The sequence below is a fragment of the Siphateles boraxobius genome, unplaced genomic scaffold (assembly GCF_051911475.1).
Source record: "Siphateles boraxobius isolate OS27281-9 unplaced genomic scaffold, OSU_SipBor_1 8, whole genome shotgun sequence".
NCBI lineage: Eukaryota > Metazoa > Chordata > Actinopteri > Cypriniformes > Leuciscidae > Siphateles > Siphateles boraxobius.
Genome location: NW_027509208.1, coordinates 38,517,502 through 38,536,985, shown reverse-complemented (window position 1 = coordinate 38,536,985; position 19,484 = coordinate 38,517,502). Strand labels below are relative to the sequence as shown.

At 40.3% G+C, this 19,484-nt stretch overlaps 1 protein-coding gene across 1 annotated transcript; it reads right to left on the bottom strand.

Moving 5' to 3' along the window:
* Positions 1–483: 483 nt before the first annotated feature.
* adgrg11 (adhesion G protein-coupled receptor G11) lies at positions 484–9,951 on the bottom strand. The gene is made up of 9 exons (XM_077219402.1): positions 9,822–9,951; positions 9,411–9,518; positions 8,989–9,031; positions 7,025–7,125; positions 6,756–6,874; positions 5,578–5,843; positions 5,169–5,256; positions 2,726–3,021; positions 484–1,424 (listed from the first exon to the last, which is right to left on the bottom strand). Exons 2-9 carry the CDS (start codon positions 9,468–9,470, stop codon positions 1,279–1,281), a joined length of 1,119 nt encoding a protein of 372 aa, XP_077075517.1. The 5' UTR covers positions 9,471–9,518; positions 9,822–9,951; the 3' UTR covers positions 484–1,278.
* Positions 9,952–19,484: the final 9,533 nt, after the last annotated feature.

Sequence of the window (19,484 nt, the reverse complement as noted above, 5' to 3'; positions counted from 1 at the left end):
GCTTTTTACCAAAATAGCCTAGCTAATTTTTGACAACTGATGTGCATGGTCATTAAATGGCTTTCCTGAGGGTAGACTGTGTACAGTGTAGACGTGTACAGTTGAGACACCTTAAATAACTTGCGTGCGCAGCAAGCACAAGTTGTGATTTTTTGCCGTGCACATGCGTATAAGTGTCCTCTCTGATCGTGGGAAATCGGCAAAAGTTTTTTTTTTTTTTTAAAGTAAGACGTTCACTTCACCATGCACACTCCACAATGAATAGCTTATTATCCTTATGTGACTGTTAAACGTAACTAAAATCTAGAGAAATGTGCGAGGTGGCCAGCAAAATTTGATATTGGTTGTATTTAATGTAGCTACTGTTGCAATATCTGTTCGTTAAATATCTGGTTCCTGTTTTATACATTTTAACCAGTGCTAATTTAAATAAAATGATTGAATTTAAATGGATGAACAAACAAACATGTTGCCCAATTGTAATTTCTTTATTCATCTTTATTTATTAAACCATTGTGATTAATATAGTTTCAAAAGTCTGTGCAAATGTACTAAAAACTCAGGGTTCATAGTGTAATTATTTTTTTCAGGGTTTATGTTTCTGATAATCAGTAAAACATGTTAGCGCAAACACAGGCAAAGGCATCACAGAAAGTTAAACATGTTGGGCTGTGTAGCCTATAGCCTACCTACTAATATAAATGTGTGAAAGACTGAAAATGTAACAACCTATTGTCTGCATTTCTACATTTCTACATTTAGCAGACACTTTTATCCAAAGCCACTAACAAGAGTAACAAAACAATTCACCAGGGAGCCAACAATATGCCAGGGGACAGGTCTGATAAAAAATCATTAAAATGTCCTACTATTTTAGTACAGTAACCGTTATTCATCTTGCCCCAGAAAATAAACATGCAAAAAATAATAATGTTTAAGTGCAGTCATGAAAAAGGAACATACTATAGGAGATGAAGATTATATTATTATTCAGCAGGGTTGTGCCCCATTCAGAACTATTGGGAACGTCTATAAAACTCCAGTTTAGTTCCTAAATTGGAATTGAGGCATAAAGGACGCAATAAAGAAAATTTCTCTTTCTTTAAATGTAACTTCCTGTGTGTTGTCAGCAATTCAAACTCTTAAAAATTCAGGAATCAGAGATAGCTACACATGTTGCAGAATCAATTTTGCATTGAATTCACTATAATACTGCAAATGAATGTAAGGTATCTATAGACAGATATGACATCTCAAATGCACAGATACAGAAAACATTCAGCTGGTCTTTTTGCCGGGTGTTGATGTTTGGTTATCGTATGGGTTTTCTGTGTTGGTGTCTTCAGTCATGTCGCTGTCTTCTGAAGGCGCCGATTCTCCAAAGAGGACGTTCGTTTTCATGTAATATATGAACAAGAAGAATCCTATAAAAACACAAGCATTTAATACAAGATGAATGTGGTATTATGCATGTTTTAATTATAGTATATCAGAATAATGGGTCAGCAGAAATATTTTAGTAGACATTTTCTCACAAACATGTAGTGAACAGGGATTTTGTTTCCTTTTTTAAAGTGTATTTATAATATAAGATGCCCGGCTGGCCTATGAAAACGAACATCTTCTACCTTTATTCAAATATTATTCAAAATTTGTTAAAGATTTTGTGAGCATATTGCGTAGGTGTGAATTTCTTTATTTGTGATAATGCCTTGTAATTTCCTGTGAACAATTTCCTTTTAAGCATTTCTTTTTGCATAGTCAAATAAAATCTGTAGCTGTATTTAGGCTTTTATTTGTCAAATAATTTTGTCAGATAAATACCTTAACCAAGTTTAGTGTTTTGTTCTCCCCTCATATTTAAAGTATAAATTTATTCATATTTTTGATGGTTAAATCAAACTTGCAGGGCCATTAAAATGAAATATCCTTTTGTGGATCCGAGTCTAATGGATTATTTAAAAAGTCATATTAACACTCTTAAAAAAAAGGTTAAATGGGTTTCCCTACGGATCTTGACTCAATTTTAAAGAACCCTTTATGACCACTACTGGATTGTAATATAATATAATTAATAAAATATAATATTATATACTAATAATACAATATCATATATTGGTAATATAATATAATATAATGTAATATAATATAATGTTTAAGAGCTCTACAGTTGTATGAATGCATGTTTTAGCCCATGTCTTTCAGCTTTGAGATTGTCTATATGCTAAATGTTGTTAAATTATAATTTTAAAGTGCTTCTATTATTCTTTCTTCTAGTAGTCAGTAATTCCAGTCTCATTTCCTGTTACATACCTATATAACAATGAAACAAATTTGCATAATGCCCACATACTTCTACTTTGACCCTCAAACAAGAGTTTGGTTTGTGTGTCGTGTTGTCGTGACATGTCGGGAAGAGGCTGTTTTCTGCGCTGCGAATCCATTATGCTGCACTTCAATAGAATAAGGACTTGCGCTGGAATTAATTAGGAAAAAACTACGCCACTGTCTCCTCACTGTGTATCAAGCGCTGAGGAAGAGCTGAAATTCAGATATGGTAATGAACCGTTGGTTGACATGCGCTGTCGTCTGACCAATCAGAGCAGTGTAGTCTCGCGGAAAGGAGGGGCTCAGAGATCGAATCTTTGAACAATCTGCTTTCAGACTCTGAGAAATGTATGCAGTAGGCTATATGCATTTACATTTTCAGCAGAAAAGCTCTCACCTTGGAAGGAGTTTAGTATGGTGAATATGTAGTACGAGGGCAGACTCAGAGCTCCGAAGCTGAAGAAAGTGAAGCTCCAGGTGAGTCCCAGCAGACAGCAGAGGCCCAGGATGGTGGTGACGTCAAAGGAGGCGGTTCCTGAGCGTTGCACTGTTCCAGCTTTGCTAAACTTGCTCACCTTCAGCATGGAGAGCCATCGCAGCACCACGATGCAGGTGCAACAGGTGAAGACGAAGACGAAGCTGTAATAACCGATGTTCACGACGTAGTGGACAGTGTTGTCTAAAATCCAACACCTGCAGGGAAAACAGTGCAGATGGTTAAAGTCGACAAAATGATATCTGTTTATTAATGCTCATAACTATTTACTTCCATAATGTAATGTATATGCCAAGAGAATCATGAAAAATATTTAAATTTGATTACTGACCATTATTTTCCACAACCACAAAGTTTATTTTTATTGACTAAATTTAAACCAAATCTGATTTTTATTTTAAAAGTTTACACATTTAAAATTATTCTAATATTGAGTAGAAAAGCAATACTTCCTCAACTTAATAGAAAGTAAATATTTTCCCACTTTAAGTACACCTGTTTAACTGCTTATTAACACAAACACTAATCAGCCAATCACATGGCAACAACTCGATGCATGTAGACATGATCAAGACAATCTGAAGTTCAAACTGAGCATCAGAATGAGGAAGAAAGGTGATTAAAGTGAGTTTGAACGTGGCATGGTTGTTGGTGCCAGACGGCCTGGTCCGAGTATTTCAGAAACTGCTGATCTACTGGGATTTTTCACACACAACCATCTCTAGAGTTAACAGAGAATGATCCGAAAAAGAGAAAATATCCAGTGAGCGTCAGTTCTGTGGGAGAAAATGCCTTGTTGAGGCCAGAGGAGAATGACCAGACTGGTTGACAGAAAGGCAACAGTAACTCAAATAACCTCGCGTTACAAGCGAGGTGTAGAAGAGCATCTCTGAACACACAACGGAAGAGCAACAGCAGCAGAAGAAACACACTCCTGTCAGCTGAGAACAGCAAACTGAGGAGACAGTTCACACGGCTCAACAAAACTGAGTAATAGAAGATTGGAAAAACGTTGCCTGGTCTGATGAGTCTCAATTTCTGCTGCGACATTCAGATCGTCGGGTCAGAATTTGGTGTAAACAACATGAAAACATGGATCCATCCTGCCTTGTACCAACGGTTCAGGCTGCTGGTGTAATGGTATTTTCTTGGCACACTTGAGCCTCTTAGTACCAACTGAGCACTGTGTAAATGCCACAGCCTACCTGAGTATTGGGCTGACCATGTCTATCCCTTTATGACCACAGTGTAACCATCTTCTGATGGCCACTTCCAGCAGGATAACACATCACGTCACAAAGCTCAAATCATCTCAAACGGTCTCACATCTTAATCCAATAGAGCGGCTTTAGGATGTGCTGGAACGGGAGATTTGCATTGATGTGCAGGTGATAAATCTGCAGCAACTGTGTGATGCTCTCAAGACAATATAGAGCAAAATCTCTGAGGAATGTTTCCAGCGCCAGTTGAATCTGTCATTAAGAGTTAAGGCAGTTCTGAAGGCAAAAGTGTCCGACTTGGTACTAGCAAGGTGTACCTAATAAAGTGGCAGGTGTATATATATATTGCTTGACATTTTTCTCACACAGTAAAAATATACTCCAAAAAAGGGTTTGTACAATGACGTGAAGATCCATTTTTGGTTCCCTATAGAATCTTTCAGTGAACGTTCTCAAAATAAAAAAAATTTCTTAGTGAGAAGAAAATTTTAATAAACTAAAGAAAATGTTTCCAATATGAAGAACCTTTTGGGTTCCATGGATGTGTAAGAAATTGTAGTCTTTTTCGATCCAGATTCCACTCCAAAGTTTATTTTAGAATGATCTCATCCCCAAAATGGCTTAATTATCATAATGAAGAATAAAGTCAACAGTTATATTGTTTCTGCATCGTTTGGGTTGATCATATCCTGAGAAAATGGTCATCAATTGTAGAATGGAATGGCTGTGGGACACCGAGAACAATCTCAGACAACGGGGTGTCTCAACTTCCTTAACATACAGATCACAGCTGATACAACAGGAGCAACTTCATTTAGATCAAGAGTGGTAAACTGTAACAGGATAAAAGGTTTGGGATTTGGATGTTCTGGGTTCATTCTGAAGCCGGTGAACCCAAAGTGCTTTATTTACTTTGCCACTGCTATGCTGTAATAAACTTCAGCTTTGAGATCTTCAACGTCCTCATCATTTTTTCTAACAGATGTTAAACGTTCTTCATGGAATCATCAATGCCAATCAAGTACATATTTTTATGAGTGTAGGTTTTCATGCATATCATTATACAGTATGGCTGCCTATATATTTTAAGAATAGTGTCTCATCATATTTTTGGGTCTACTTACATGGTTACATTGCTTGTGTCCGTCTTTATGGTCTGTTCACCATATTTGCCAACGATAAAAATGAAACTGACGACAAAAGCAGGAGGAGCTGAAACAAATAGTTGACAATGCAATTGTGGTATAAGAATCAATAGTCTGGATAGAGGATTAGATCAGACTTTAGATCTAGATCAGATTTAGTATTTTATCTGTACATATGACATGAATTCTATGAGCATTTTATATTCCAGGATGATGATGATGATGATGATGCCAGGATGTTGCTATTATGGTTAAGGTAGTCTGAGTGGTTGCTTACTGGCCCACGTCAAAAGCCTTCAAAGTTTATGGGAATTTTGCAAGTCAAAATTGTGCATCTGATCATAGGCCACATAATTCAGCATGCATATGTAAAGGTTTTCGAACTCACCCCACCCAACCACAGAGATCTTGAGGATGTAATGTTTGATGACGATTGAGTGTTTGGACATTTGCAGGCAGAGGTGTAAAGCCTCCACTGCAAACCAGGAGAAACTGGCTAGCAAGCTGTAGTGCATGAATCCAGCCATGACCCGGCAGGCGTTGGGACTTTTCGCACGTGCAACATATTCATTAGACAGGAAGGCCAGGTTGAGCAGAAACAGCGCCAAAAAGAGATTCATCAGCACGTGGGCTGAATTAGTGGCCTTCGCTTTCCTGAAATTTAAAATGCATAAACGAAATTAGTATTTTGCATCCGTGCTTTGTGAATTAAAAATGTTTCAGGGTGAGTTGCACAATTAAGCATTAACTTTGATAATACATTTACTTTAAACTTTAAATCTTTGACCCTGGTTTTAATTTAACAGTTAATTAGCAAGTAGTTAGATCATGCTGCATCCAATTGACATACTTCTGCTTTAACCCTTAATTTGTGCAAGCCACCATATTCTGAGTTTAGTGCAAGTCAGGCTCAATTCACAGCACTTGTGGCATGTTGTTGATTAAAATTGATTAATTCATTTCCCACTTTTTTTTTAAAGTTACAAATCTGGGTTACAGTGAGTAACTTTCAATGGAAGTGAATGGGGCCAATCTGTAAATGTTAAAACACTCAATGTTTACAAGATGTAAACAACATGCATGTTAACATGATGTTAGTGTATACAAAATTGCTTGTTAATCTTTTCTGTGTAAAGTTATAAGCAAGTTTCTGGCTTCATTGCCAATGCAACACCTAAAACGCAGAGAACAACTTTACAGCTCAAAAAATACATTCACTTTCACTCCATTCATTTCAATTGTCAGTGCTTCAGCATAACATTTTACATGAATCCAAGGTCAGAAAACACTTGTAATATACATTTCAGTCTGAAATGCTTTGATTAAGGATTCAGTCACTCTAAACCCTCCCTTCTGAGACTCTGCTCTGCTATAGGCTATTACACATTACATGAAAGGTAATACCTAAAAATCATAATAGGTGCACTTTCAAGAAATTTAGAGGAAACATAATGATTTTTTGTAAGATTATTTTGTAATCAACATTACGCCACAAATGCTGTCGAATAATGAGATCATATTGGGATCTCACATTTGTGAACAGTGGTACAGAGACTCATGTCTCACCTTAAGAGAAAGTGAATAAATAATCCGATTCCCAGGAAAAACATGGAGAGGCCGCAGCCGATGTACGTGATGTAGGTGAGAGCGACAAGGTCAGTTTGGGAAACGGTTTCTGTAGGATTCTGTATTAAAACATTGTTCAGTTACAAAGGTCTGTCTGGACGTTTGGAATCTCAAGAAATCAGTAACCACAAAATGTAGTGAAATAAATAAACTTAAATCTGAAGGGGGCAGTAGAGAAGATATAATCCAGATGGGAACGGAGAACATACCATAAGAACAGCGAAGAAAGTCAAGTGGTTGCAATTACATGTAATATTATTTCCATCAGGAACAGTAGTACACCCTTCAGTTGTCCAGTTTGGCTTATTTCCTATATGAAAAGGAGCGACTGGTTAGTTTTGAGTTGATTTTGAGAGAATTAATGAATGTTAATTGACATCATGGCTGATTTATGATTAGAAATCAACATTCATGCTCCAAAGCATGGCTTGAAGTAGCCTATTCAGACTCTTAGTTATCTATATTACACTCAAAACATTTTTTAAGCATTTTTCTTTTAAGATTTACAATTTTCAATTGTATAGTAAAATTCCATTAAATTGAATTGAATAATCCTTACATACAGTATAATTCATATTATGGTATATTTCATGGTATAGTGTCATGCAAGATCATTGCGAAATCTAGAGAAATGTGCGAGGTGGCCAGCGGGGTATGGTTGAGACACACAGTCTTAACTGTACCCCCAATAGATTTCTATTAGGAAACACACTGTTTAGTTGTTCAGTGTTATGATAACAGGTTAAACGTTGTAATTACCCAGCATAGGACGCAAATGAAAATAGAATTTGATATTTGTGATATTTAAACTGTGTATTATTAATGAATATATTAAATATATTGTTCCTGTTTTATATATTTTAACCGGTGCTTATTTAAATAAAATTAATGTATTTAAATGGATGAATAAATAAACATGTTGCCCAATTGTTATTTTCTTTAGCCTATTTGCCTTTATTTATTATATTTGCAATGAACGTTTAGTTACCTTTATATCGTTAAAAATGGATGTCTCAACTGTTCCATTGTAGCCTACTGTTACATGGTACACCCATATGTGGTACAGACAGTTGAGACACAGTTGAGACAAAAAGCACCTTATTTTTATGAGCTAATTGTGGAAAATATAAACTACCTATGGGTATTATTGATCGATAATATCTTAGTTTACAAGCTAATGAAATATCATGTGGCAATTCACTTCTTTTCAGTATCTATTTTTGTGTGAAACATCAAAGCGCTAAAAGTGTCTCAACTGAACCCCTGGTTCCGTCAAAACTACTGTAGCGAGTCAGGAGTTGGAATTACGAGTATTGAAAACGATCAGGGTAGTTTTATATTTGAAAATCAACAAACAACAAATAAAACAAGCAGCTCTATGCACTTTTTAAGGCAAGATTCTGTGGCATTTACTTCTGACCGTCGTCAATAGCAACGCATTATAACACAGCGCAAATCCATGCATCACAAAGGACGCGCTCTCTCGTTACATTCAAATACAACTTGCCGTCTTGCGTCTCCGTTTTTGATTGTATTGAAAATGAAATCAGAGTTAATTTATGGTTTACAGAGTTTGATAATATGGTTGTGATCATCTTGCCTGGACGATTGTTTTGTACGCTGTACAAAATGGATTTATAAACAGGTAAGATTTAAAACATTAATGCGAACTTTTCTTCGTGGAAGCTTCACGGTTATTTCAAGTGAGTGAGATAAAATATTTCAACTCAAAACAACTTTTTGAATTGTATTGCAGCGACTTTTTGTGTGCATGTTCTGCAGACAGGGTGACCATTATCGATAAAGTTTCCCTCAGGACATTTGTAAAAAGCCAAAATATGACCACACCTCAGATTTGGTCCTCTTAAAAGGCAGAAAAATCAGGTGGAGGTGGGGAAGAAAATACTTCAAATGACCGCTCTGTTGCTAAGCTACTTGCGTCACTCCAGTTGCTCTCCATTTTAGCGAGTTTGACAGCAGCTGTCAATTAATCCTTCACTGCGGGTCTCAGGTAAGATTTAAATAAAGTGTTTTCTTAAGTTCTATTTTTTTTAAACTCATTTAAAATAATTAAGAATAATGTATTCTTGATATACAGAATGGATATTATCATATCCATATTCCCTTTAATTCAAAATATCTAAATATATAAAAACACAAAAGCATCACAGACCACTTCCATCCCATGAGTGACAAACAGGAGTTCCAGTCATGTTCTGCAGAGAAATAAGAAATTTAGAAAATAAGATTTAGGCTAATTTAGAAAATAAAAAAATACTTTTTTTCAATGCATCATTCTGTTGTGAATAAAATCACTGGAGGCATGCTGGTAAGGACCCAAAGCAAAGGCAAACTTTAATTATAGCACTAATAGCACCAAACACAAAACAAAGGCATGGCAAGACGAGAAACAGAAATAAGAACGACAATCAGGACATACAACACTAGAAACATTCAATCCAGACAAATTACAAGACAAGGAACACCTGTGAACAATGTCAGACAATTAATAAATGACAAGACACATGGCAGGATCACATGACAAACAAGAACAAGGAACCAGACACAAAACCCTCAAAGTGACACATACATTACCTTTTTAGTGCTGAAGGCCAAACTGATGTTTTCAGTCAGATTTGAAATTTCTGCCCCCATTTCGATTGCATAAACTTCATTCCCCAAAATCGTACTGTTGTTTTCATCCTTTAATAAAAATGAAATGGGATTGTGTTTGTTTTTTGATTGATGAGAAAAACATTAATTTTCATTAATTAATTAATTTAATCTTAGATTAAATAAGATCAATGTCAGTAGTCAAAATGTCCTGAACACTGTTCAGGAAACAGGCATTTAAATTTTCAGGCAGTTTGAAAACAAAACACAAGCCAGCCATTTGTAGTTAAGCATTAATGCTTGTGTTTTACCTGTGAGTACACAGCATAAAACTGGCCTAAGTTTAAATTTTCCTGCATACAGGAATTGAAAAATCAAAGTTTTCTTTTATACCTTTGAGATGTTGGGAAATCTGAACACACCCAGAAAAGCATTTCCTCCACTTTTGTTGAACGCTTGCAGTGTGGCTTCCTTTGGAATAGTGAGAGCATTGGGATACTGTTTCAGTATGGAAAAATCATCTATAACCTGTAAACATAAGGCGATTTCAGCACTGAGGTTTTTTTGGAACACTCATTTCATTTTGTTTTTAAGAGAGGAACATTTTGTCACCACTTTAAAACACTTTTATGCAAAGTTAAACAAGATGTGTAGGCTATTTGTTTGCCATCTTTACACTTACTTTGAGGCCAGTTGCTGAAGAGTAGATGTAAGTGGACTTGCTGATATCAGACTCACTTTGAATTTTCTTTAAAACCCCTTCAACGCTACCCATTGAAACAGATGCTGTGGTCAAATTCCCCATTAAAAACAGTAGGCTGGAGAGATTTTTCATGACCCCACTGAACAAGATAGAGAATGATTTGTGTTTTTTTGTTGTAATGACACAATATCTCTAATTTAAGATTTAACCAAAAAACAAAATTACATATACAGTCACTCAGACAACAGGTACTACATAGAGGGTTAGATGAAATAGAATGGTGTTATGAAACACAAGAAAAAATATAGATTTAAAACTTTAAACTAGATTTAAAAGTGTTCTCTTTCAAAGTTAAACTTCAATGCTGAGTCTTGGTATTGATGCAGAATGCCATTAGTGTGACTGGTGTCTGAAGGAATGTGTAAACAAATAATCATTGGCAGACTGCAGTCTATGACGTCACATGCAGAGCGCGCGTGAGTGTAAAAGGGTGCCCGAGTTACACGTAATCAGATTTTTGGTCTTCAGGAGCCACTTGTTTGTATGCGCATGTAAGATAAGAGTCTGTTGGAGTGCGTTCGACTCAGGATGTGCTGGATGTGTTCATTATGTTGCACTTGCGGTAACAATAAATCCAAGATGGCGCCGCGGATGGCTGCCTCGGTGTGGAGCTCTCCAGCTATTGTGTTGTTTTTGTTCGTTTGTTCTGCGTTTAGTCATTCTTTTCCTATCAGTTTCACCAAAGACGAACTACTGGACATTAGGAAACACACACCAGAAACCTTTTCTACAGCTTTTGATTATTCGGACGTTTTGCTGGACATTCTCGTCGGAGGGGCAGCGGTGTTGTTCAAACGCTGGTTCAGACGCAAACGCGGGAAGCGAGCCGGCGCGCTGGTTAAACTCCGCGAGCGCGGCCTGCGCACTGCACTCCCCAGTTTTTCATCTCGCGAATCTCCGATCCCTTCCTAACAAAACGGATGAACTACTCCTCCTCACCCACACTAACAAGGGTTTTTTAAACTCTGCTGCTTTGTGCTTCACTGAAACCTGGCTGAGTGAAGCCATACCGGACAACGCAATACATCTGCCGGGCTTCCAGCTGTTCCGAGCGGATCGCATCGCGGAGCTAACGGGGAAAACGAGAGGTGGGGGATTGTGTTTCTACATTAACGAAAGTTGGTGTTCAGATGTAACAACACTGAAGAAGATGTGCTCTCCTAATTTAGAGGCACATTTCATAAACTGTTAACCCTTCTACTCGCCTCGGGAATTTTCCTCTTTCATTCTCGTGAATGTTTACATCCCTCCAGACGCGTGCGTGAGCGCGGCGCTACAACAGCTGGCTGAACAAATATCTGAAACGGAACAAAGGTACCCAGACTCTCTTTTAATCATTCTTGGGGATTTTAACAAAGCAAATCTTTCCCGTGATCTACCAAAATACAGACAGCACGTTACATGTCCCACCAGAGACAGTAATATACTGGACCACTGTTACACCACAATAAGAAATGCGTATCACTCCGTCCCACGGGCAGCTTTGGGGCTCTCTGATCACTGTTTGGTTCATCTCATACCGACCTACAGGCAGAAACTGAAATCAGCTAAACCTGGAATAAGGACCGTAAAAAGATGGACTAATGAAGCAGAGCAGAATCTACAGGCCTGCTTTGATTGCACTGATTGGACTGTTTTTGAAGCTGCTACCAATGATCTGGATGAGCTCACAGATACTGTAACATCATATATAAGTTTATGTGAGGATACATGCATTCCTACCAGGACATTCTTATCATTCACTAATGATAAACCATGGTTTACTGGGAAACTCAAACACCTTCGTCATGCCAAAGAGGATGCTTACAGAAGTGGGGATAAAATCTTGTATAACCAGGCCAGAAACAAACTGACAAAGGAGATCAGAGTAGCTAAAAGGAACTACTCTGATAAACTGAAAAAACAGTTTTCATCCAACGACCCATCATCAGTCTGGAATGGCCTGAGGAACATCACCAACTACAAGTCACCATCCCCTCGATCTGTGGACAATCAACACCTGGCTGACGATTTAAATTAATTTTACTGCCGGTTTGAAAAGCCCTCATTCACACCACACACCCGGTCTGATCTGCACTTCACACATTCATCATCACCTCCTGCACTCCAATTATCACTCCCCCCTCCTGCCATCCAACCTGAGCTTAAGGTCTGTGTGGAGGACGTGAGCCGAGTCTTCAAAAAACAGAAGACTAGGAAAGCCTCAGGCCCAGACGGCATCTCATCTGCTTGTTTAAAAGCCTGCGCTGACCAACTGGCCCCGGTCTTCACGCAGATCTTCAACAGATCATTGGAGCAGTGTGAAGTTCCCTGCTGCTTCAAACGCTCCACTATCATTCCTGTCCCCAAAAAACCCAAAATCACTGGACTTAATGACTACAGACCTGTCGCTCTCACGTCTGTGGTCATGAAGTCGTTTGAAAGACTGGTGCTTGCCCACCTGAAGGACATCACTGGACCCCTGCTGGATCCCTTTCAGTTTGCTTACAGAGCAAACAGGTCTGTGGATGATGCAGTCAACATGTGACTGCATTATATCCTGCAACATCTCGACAGACCAGGGACTTATGCAAGGATCCTCAATACCATCATGCCTGGTCTTCTCACAGCCAAACTGACCCAGCTCTCCATACCATCCTCGATCTGTCAGTGGATAACCAGCTTCCTGACGGACCGGCAGCAGCGAGTGAGACTGGGGAAACACACATCCAAGACACTCACAATCAGCACCGGAGCCCCCCAAGGGTGCGTTCTCTCCCCACTGCTCTTCTCCCTGTACACTAATGACTGCACTTCTAAAGACCCCACTGTCAAGCTCCTGAAATTTGCAGACGACACCACTGTCATCGGTCTCATCCAAAACGGTGACGAGTCTGCTTACAGACTGGAGGTTGAACAGCTGGCTGTCTGGTGCAGTTATAACAACCTTGAGCTGAACACGCTCAAAACAGTGGAGATGATCGTGGACTTCAGGAGGAACAGCTCAGCACTCCCCCTACTCACCATCATGAACAGCACTGTGGAAGCAGTGGAGTCATTCAGGTTCCTGGGCACTATCATCTCTCAGGACCTGAAGTGGGACAATCACATTGACTCCACTGTGAAAAAGGCCCAGCAGAGACTGTACTTCCTTCGCCAGCTGAGGAAGTTCAACCTGCCACAGGATCTGCTGATTCAGTTCTACTCAGCCGTCATTGAGTCTGTCTTGTGCGCTTCCATCACTGTCTGGTTTGGTTCAGCTACCAAATCAGACATCAGGAGACTACAACAGACAGTCCGGACTGCGGAGAGGATTATTGGTGCCCCCCTGCCAAACCTCCAGGACCTGTACTCTTCCAGAGTGAGGAAGAGAGCAGGTAAAATCATCACAGACTCCACTCACCCTGGACACCACCTGTTCGAACTGTTACCGTCAAGACGGAGACTCAGATCACTGGCCACAAGAACATCTCGGCACAGGAACAGTTTCTTCCCACAGGCCATTTCCCTCCTGAACAGTTAACACTCCTCCCAAGGCATATGCCTGTAAGTGCAATACTCCCACTGTTTAGTGCAATACCCTACAACTCAGGTGATACTTATATGTAGATTTATTTATTTATAATATTCAAAACACTGTAAATAGGTTCATAATCTGTAAATCTGAAAATGTCTATTCTGACTAAACCCAACTGTGATAGTTTTATTCTCATATATTTATATTTTTATTTTTTATTCTTATAATTTGTAGTATTATGTTTCATGTTGTATTTGTATTTGTCCACTGGAAGCCTCAGTACCAAAACAAATTCCTTGTGTGTGCAAGCACACTTGGCAATAAAGCTCTTTCTGATTCTGATTCTGATTCTGAACTCTGTTCTTGCTTGATTTTCTCCTGAGGGACAAGTATCTAGTCTTTCCACAGAGCACTGTTCGGCTCTCGAGGGAGTTGGTGACACTCATGGCGATGCATTTACAGTAGGAGGCTGTCCCACAAATAAGTTTGTGAGTCTTTTATTCCTTCTTTATCTCTATATTGAGGTGTCAAGATAACTGAGGAATTTGTATTCGGCTCTCCCATGTAGTCAAACTATTCGCATGTGGAGAGACTGTGTGAGCAGCAATATGTGAGGATGCCCCAAATGAAGAGCTGCTTGCAAACTACCCTGGTTCTGCATCCTAGCAAGCATGCTCAGCTCTTGTGGAAACTGAATACGCTCACTGTGATGAGCCGTGGTGAGGGACGCTCCCCTCTCGCTTGAATTTCTTCTTGTGGGATAAAAGTCAGGTGTTTGCACCTCGCAGTTTGTGCCCAGTGGTCAGAGTAGAGGCAGATGTTATCAAATAAGTCCGCCTCCTCTGGCTTTTGAAGTTTGTACTTTTGTATTTTATTTATTTATTTATTTTCACAGAGCTGAATGTCATATGGTGATGATGAAACACAAAACGTATCTTGCATCACTTACATGATTTTAAGGTGAAATGTTATTTTTTATGTTAATCAGATCAATTTTGATCAACGCACTGTGGCTTTAATTCAGTGTGAGCACAGCAAAAATCATAGACAGTAAAAGAAATGGACACAGCGACCCCCTTGATTTCAACAGAGAATAGTGAAGCCCATTAGAAGCAGTCACTTCCTGATGGCTGAGCGTACTGCGCAGGCTCAAACTGATCTTGACGACGTAGAGCAACCTGTCTGACAGTTGTAAATCTTCTAGTAGCTGTGCCACATACCGAATTATTTACAATTCATCAAAAACGTTGTTGAAATATTTTGTCCCGTTGCTTTTATGGACTCCCTATCTATGGGCTTCTCCCTTGACTTTATGCCTCTATGGCCTCCCGATTGTCTCATAGACAGTAAAAGATTGCCTGCGAGCATCTCTTCCTGTCTATACGGTTTCTGCAGTCACGCGCATGTGCTCTCCACCGAATGTGCTGATCAAAAGCATGATGGGAAACGACTTGCTGACGACACAGCTTAATGTTGATTGGTTTAAACAACCGTGAGTATTGTTCTCTTTTAAAGTGTTTGATTTTAAAACTCGGATATCTTGTTTTATGTGTGTAGGCTATATGTAATGTGTGAATATTCCCAAACTCTCGGACAGTGCGATCTCTATGGGTTATGCAATGTCATTTTATTATATATATAAAAAACCACATAGCCTATGTCTGTATTAAAGATAAAATAATTGATAAACACTTATTTGGAATGGAATTAAATAACAAGTACTTTGGGTGTCTTGCTCATTATATTTATTTTCATATAAAAGCAACAGAACTTAAATTAAATCCAGTTTATTAGCAACACTGTGCACGAGCGTGAATCCCGGGACTCCCGCGATATCCATCATTGATCTCGCAGGTGTCAGATCCACTGCGAGAAGCGAGAACTGTCCGGCTTGCCTGCGCTTTTCTCACTCCTCCTCTCACTGCAGCCGCCTACTCTCGCCTTCATTCAAGGCGAGGCAAGGCGCATCTCAAACAAGCCTATTCTCTGATTACCCCGTTGGCAAAAATAGACTCTGCGCCGGAGCGTTGACGTCACGGCCGCTTCTGCTCTGCTACTGCGACACGTTTCTGCGCCGCCTCTGCGTGCAGTGTGAATGCTCTAACCACTCGAACTTTGCTTAGCGGCAAAGTTCCACTTCAGAAGGGAACGTCTCAGGTTGCGTTTGCAACCCGGTTTACTGAGAAAGGGAACGAGATGCTACGTCAGTTATTGCCATAACTCGGGCTTGATTGCGCATCTCCTCTAGACAAAAGAATTGATGATGTGTTGAGGCCGTTTCACACCGCAAGCGTCAGCGGCGTGTATTTTTTTCGGCGTGCATGTTAATCAATGAGTGCGTTCACGGCGTTTCACACCGCAAGCGGCGGCGGCGCGTGAGCAGCGCGTATTTTTTCGCCGTGCATGATAATCAATGAGTGCGTTCACACCGCGAGCAGGAGCAGCGCGTGAGCGTCAAGCAGAAGCGTCGCGTGAGCAGCAGTGAAGCCCGGGTGTCGCGTCTGTTTTTGCTGCGCTGCTCACGCTCAATTAAAGTGAAAGCACACTTTTGATGGACACAATTAATATGATTTCACACAAAAAGTGCCCAAAACGCATAGAATTTGCATGTCTAGTGTGTTTTAACAAGAATTGCAGTATGTCAGAAAAGGAAATGAAGACTAACATAAAGAAAATAACATTCTATAGAAAATGTACCCATCAAACTTGTTTTTAATTATTCAGTTTGGGCTTTGAACAAACTTCAAATGTGTTTATGACCACCAAATTCTAAAAACAAAATTTTCAAAAGTCCTTGTAAAGAAATGCTTGCTTATATGTAGCCTTATGTGTAGCCTGGAAGCCGCTGTTGTGACGCTGTACAAACGCTTCCTGTGTGAATAGTCGCGCGCGTCTGCAGCTACAGTGATGATGTAGTTGCGCTGACGTGCTGCTCACGCGCCGCTCATGCTTGCGGTGTGAAACGGCAGTAACTCAGGTGACTCAAATGCTGCGTCCAAATTCGCATACTATCCGTCCTAAATAGTATTCGAAATTAGAATTAGTACGTCCCAAATCGTAGTATGTTGAAATGAGTGTTCCAAAGATACCCGGATGGTCTACTTTTTCCGGTCAGAATCCGAAGTGCAGATCAATGCGCACTCTAACGGCTGATATTGCCCACAACCCATCGCGCGTTGGACGAGGATTCGATTAGAACTACGAACACGAGTGAAAAGTGTTAAAAAACTACAGACACGGAGGACGCGCGAGTCCGGTGGTTATGTAGAAAGGTTTAGATAAAGGGGTTTGAGTGGGTAATTATCAGTATCTAACATGACAAATTATTTATTCAATGTTGTCTATGTGGTATTTTGGTGTAAGAATAATAGTGTAAGAGAATGCTTGTATTTTGAAAATAAAAGGGCTGTTCCGGTTCTCGCCGGGATGTTATGTGCTGATGGCTAAATAAAGACAAGCTCCAAGTACGTCGTGGTACGAACCTCTTTTGTTTCTTTACCAATAACTTGACATGGTGTCAGAAGTGGGTGACTTGTGAGCGGAGAAGGGAAAAGGAAAGGAACTAAGTGATCGTTTTGGCAAGAAATAGGAGACTACCCGGCAGAGATGGCGCAATCTACACCAACTGCTACGTTCACAATACAACCTCCAGAGCCATTCGATTTTACCAAGCCTCAAGAATGGGAGCGTTGGATTAGGAGATTTGACCGCTTTTGGCTCGCAAGCAATTTAAACGCAACGTCGGAAGAAAACCAGGTAAACACGTTAGTGTATTGTATGGGTGATGAAGCCGAAGATGTGCTTAAGGGGCTAACTGTACGTTCACACCGCCGCCTGCGAGAGCGGCAAAATTCGCTCTCGCTGCCCTGCCAGCGACGCCGTGGAAAGATTCGTGGACGCTCTGATGCTCTGACATAGATCGAACGCGTGGTCTTTTTTACAACTGTATTTAAAGGGGCCACAAAGCCAACAAGCATGTCGATCGTTTTTTTTTGCAGAAAATTGATCGAGGGAAAAAACGTAACAATTATAGTGACATGTTTGCTAATGAAATAAACAAAGTAAAAGCCATTTGTGTGGTGTGGCTTTTGAGATCATGGTTAGGTGCTATTATAATTTGCATTCCCGCTGAAAAACAAGCGTTCTAGCGTGAAAACATTGCCTATAAATACTAGTGTATTATCAAATTCAAATGATCAACCTCCTCAATTTTGCTTGGGAACTAATGTGGTCGGAACCAAAGTTTACAGGACTGCGTTCTCTGGACTCCTCTCAAACGGAGCACCTCTATATTCCGATTGGTTGCCGCCGGTTGCCGCCGAACCGCGTCATTGCTTATTACCATAAAGTTGACCTGACTTCAACTCTCCTCGCCGCTCTCACCGTCCAAGACGCGCCGCGCCGCTCTCGCCGGAGCTCGCCACCGGCTCTCATTGACAATGAATGACTTCCGGCCACTTTGACGCTCTCGCCGGCGGCGGTGTGAACGCACAGTAACGCTAACTGCAGAAGAGAGGAAGAAGTACACGGATGTTAAGGCGAGCTTTGATACATATTTTGTGCCTAAAAAGAATGTAATATATGAAAAAGCCAAGTTCAATCAGCGTGTGCAGTTGCCGGGAGAAACGGTGGATTCCTTTATAACTGCTCTGTATGGATTAGCGGAACATTGCAAGTATGGACAGCTACAGAATGAGCTGATACGTGACAGGTTGTTGGTCGGGCTGAGAAACGTTTCATTGTCAGAAAGGTTACAGCTAGACTGAGATCTAACCCTTGAAACTGCTATAACCAAGACAAGGCAGTCTGAAGAAGTTAGACGACAGCAGTGTGATTTAAGGGGAGAAAATGGCGGCGCTAGCAAGTGCTCTAATGTTGATGCTGTGCATGCAAAAAGTTACAGAAAATCCAAATTTCCCTCAAAGCTTCAGCCATCTACACAAATTTTTCAGCCACAAGCACAAACATCAGCCAAATATAAATCTAATGCATGGCCACAGCAAGGTTCAAAGGCCTGTTATAGATGTGGGAAAATGCCCTCACACGGAAGATTAGAATGCCCTGCTACAGATGATGTGTCACAACTGTGGAAAAACGGGACATTATGTGAAAGTGTGCAGAACCAGTGTGAAATCTTTGAATGCTGTCACTACAGAAGAAGAAGAGAGTTTATTCCTGGGTGCTGTGGATGCGGGAAAAGACCCGTGGACCGTGCAGCTGCAAGTGAGAGACAAAAAAGTGTGCTTTAAAATTGACACTGGTGCTGACGTTACTGCCCTGCGAGCCGAGGTGTATTATGACATTACAGGGGGACCTGATATGAAGCGCCTGCCAGTGTCGACCCGCCCATTGTTTGGGCCAGGTGGCAATGTATTATCTGTCCTAGGTGTAGCCAGAGAAACACTGCGTAGAGGCGCACAGACAGCTACAGAGGACATTTATATAGTAAAAGACCTGCACACTGCACTTCTGGGAAGGCCGGCCATAGAACAGCTTCAGCTTGTGTGCAGGGTTGACAACATCACCATGGAATCGCTGAAACAACAGTATCCGAAGCTGTGCAGCGGCTTGGGTCTTGTACGGAGGCCGTACTCAATTAAATTAAAGCCAGAGGCTGTGCCCTTCTCTCTTCACGCACCACGCAGAGTCCCTCTGCCGCTTATGGGAAAAGTGAAGGAGGAGATAGACCGTATGGAGGAGATGGGCGTAATCACCAAAATTGAGGAGCCGACTGATTGGTGCGCTGGGATGGTGGTGGTGCCGAAAAAAGCTGTTACTGTTCGCATTTCTGTGGATT

Bases quoted from the DNA above. Each gene is read 5' to 3' on its own strand.
- adgrg11 (XM_077219402.1), bottom strand. From the start codon at position 9,470: ATGGGGGCAGAAATTTCAAATCTGACTGAAAACATCAGTTTGGCCTTC. The intron at 6,875-7,024 runs GTATGTTCTCCG...GTTTTAATACAG, and splicing joins CTTTCTTCGCTGTTCTTATG to AATCCTACAGAAACCGTTTC. The intron at 5,257-5,577 runs GTGAGTTCGAAA...TATTTGTTTCAG, and splicing joins GATCTCTGTGGTTGGGTGGG to CTCCTCCTGCTTTTGTCGTC.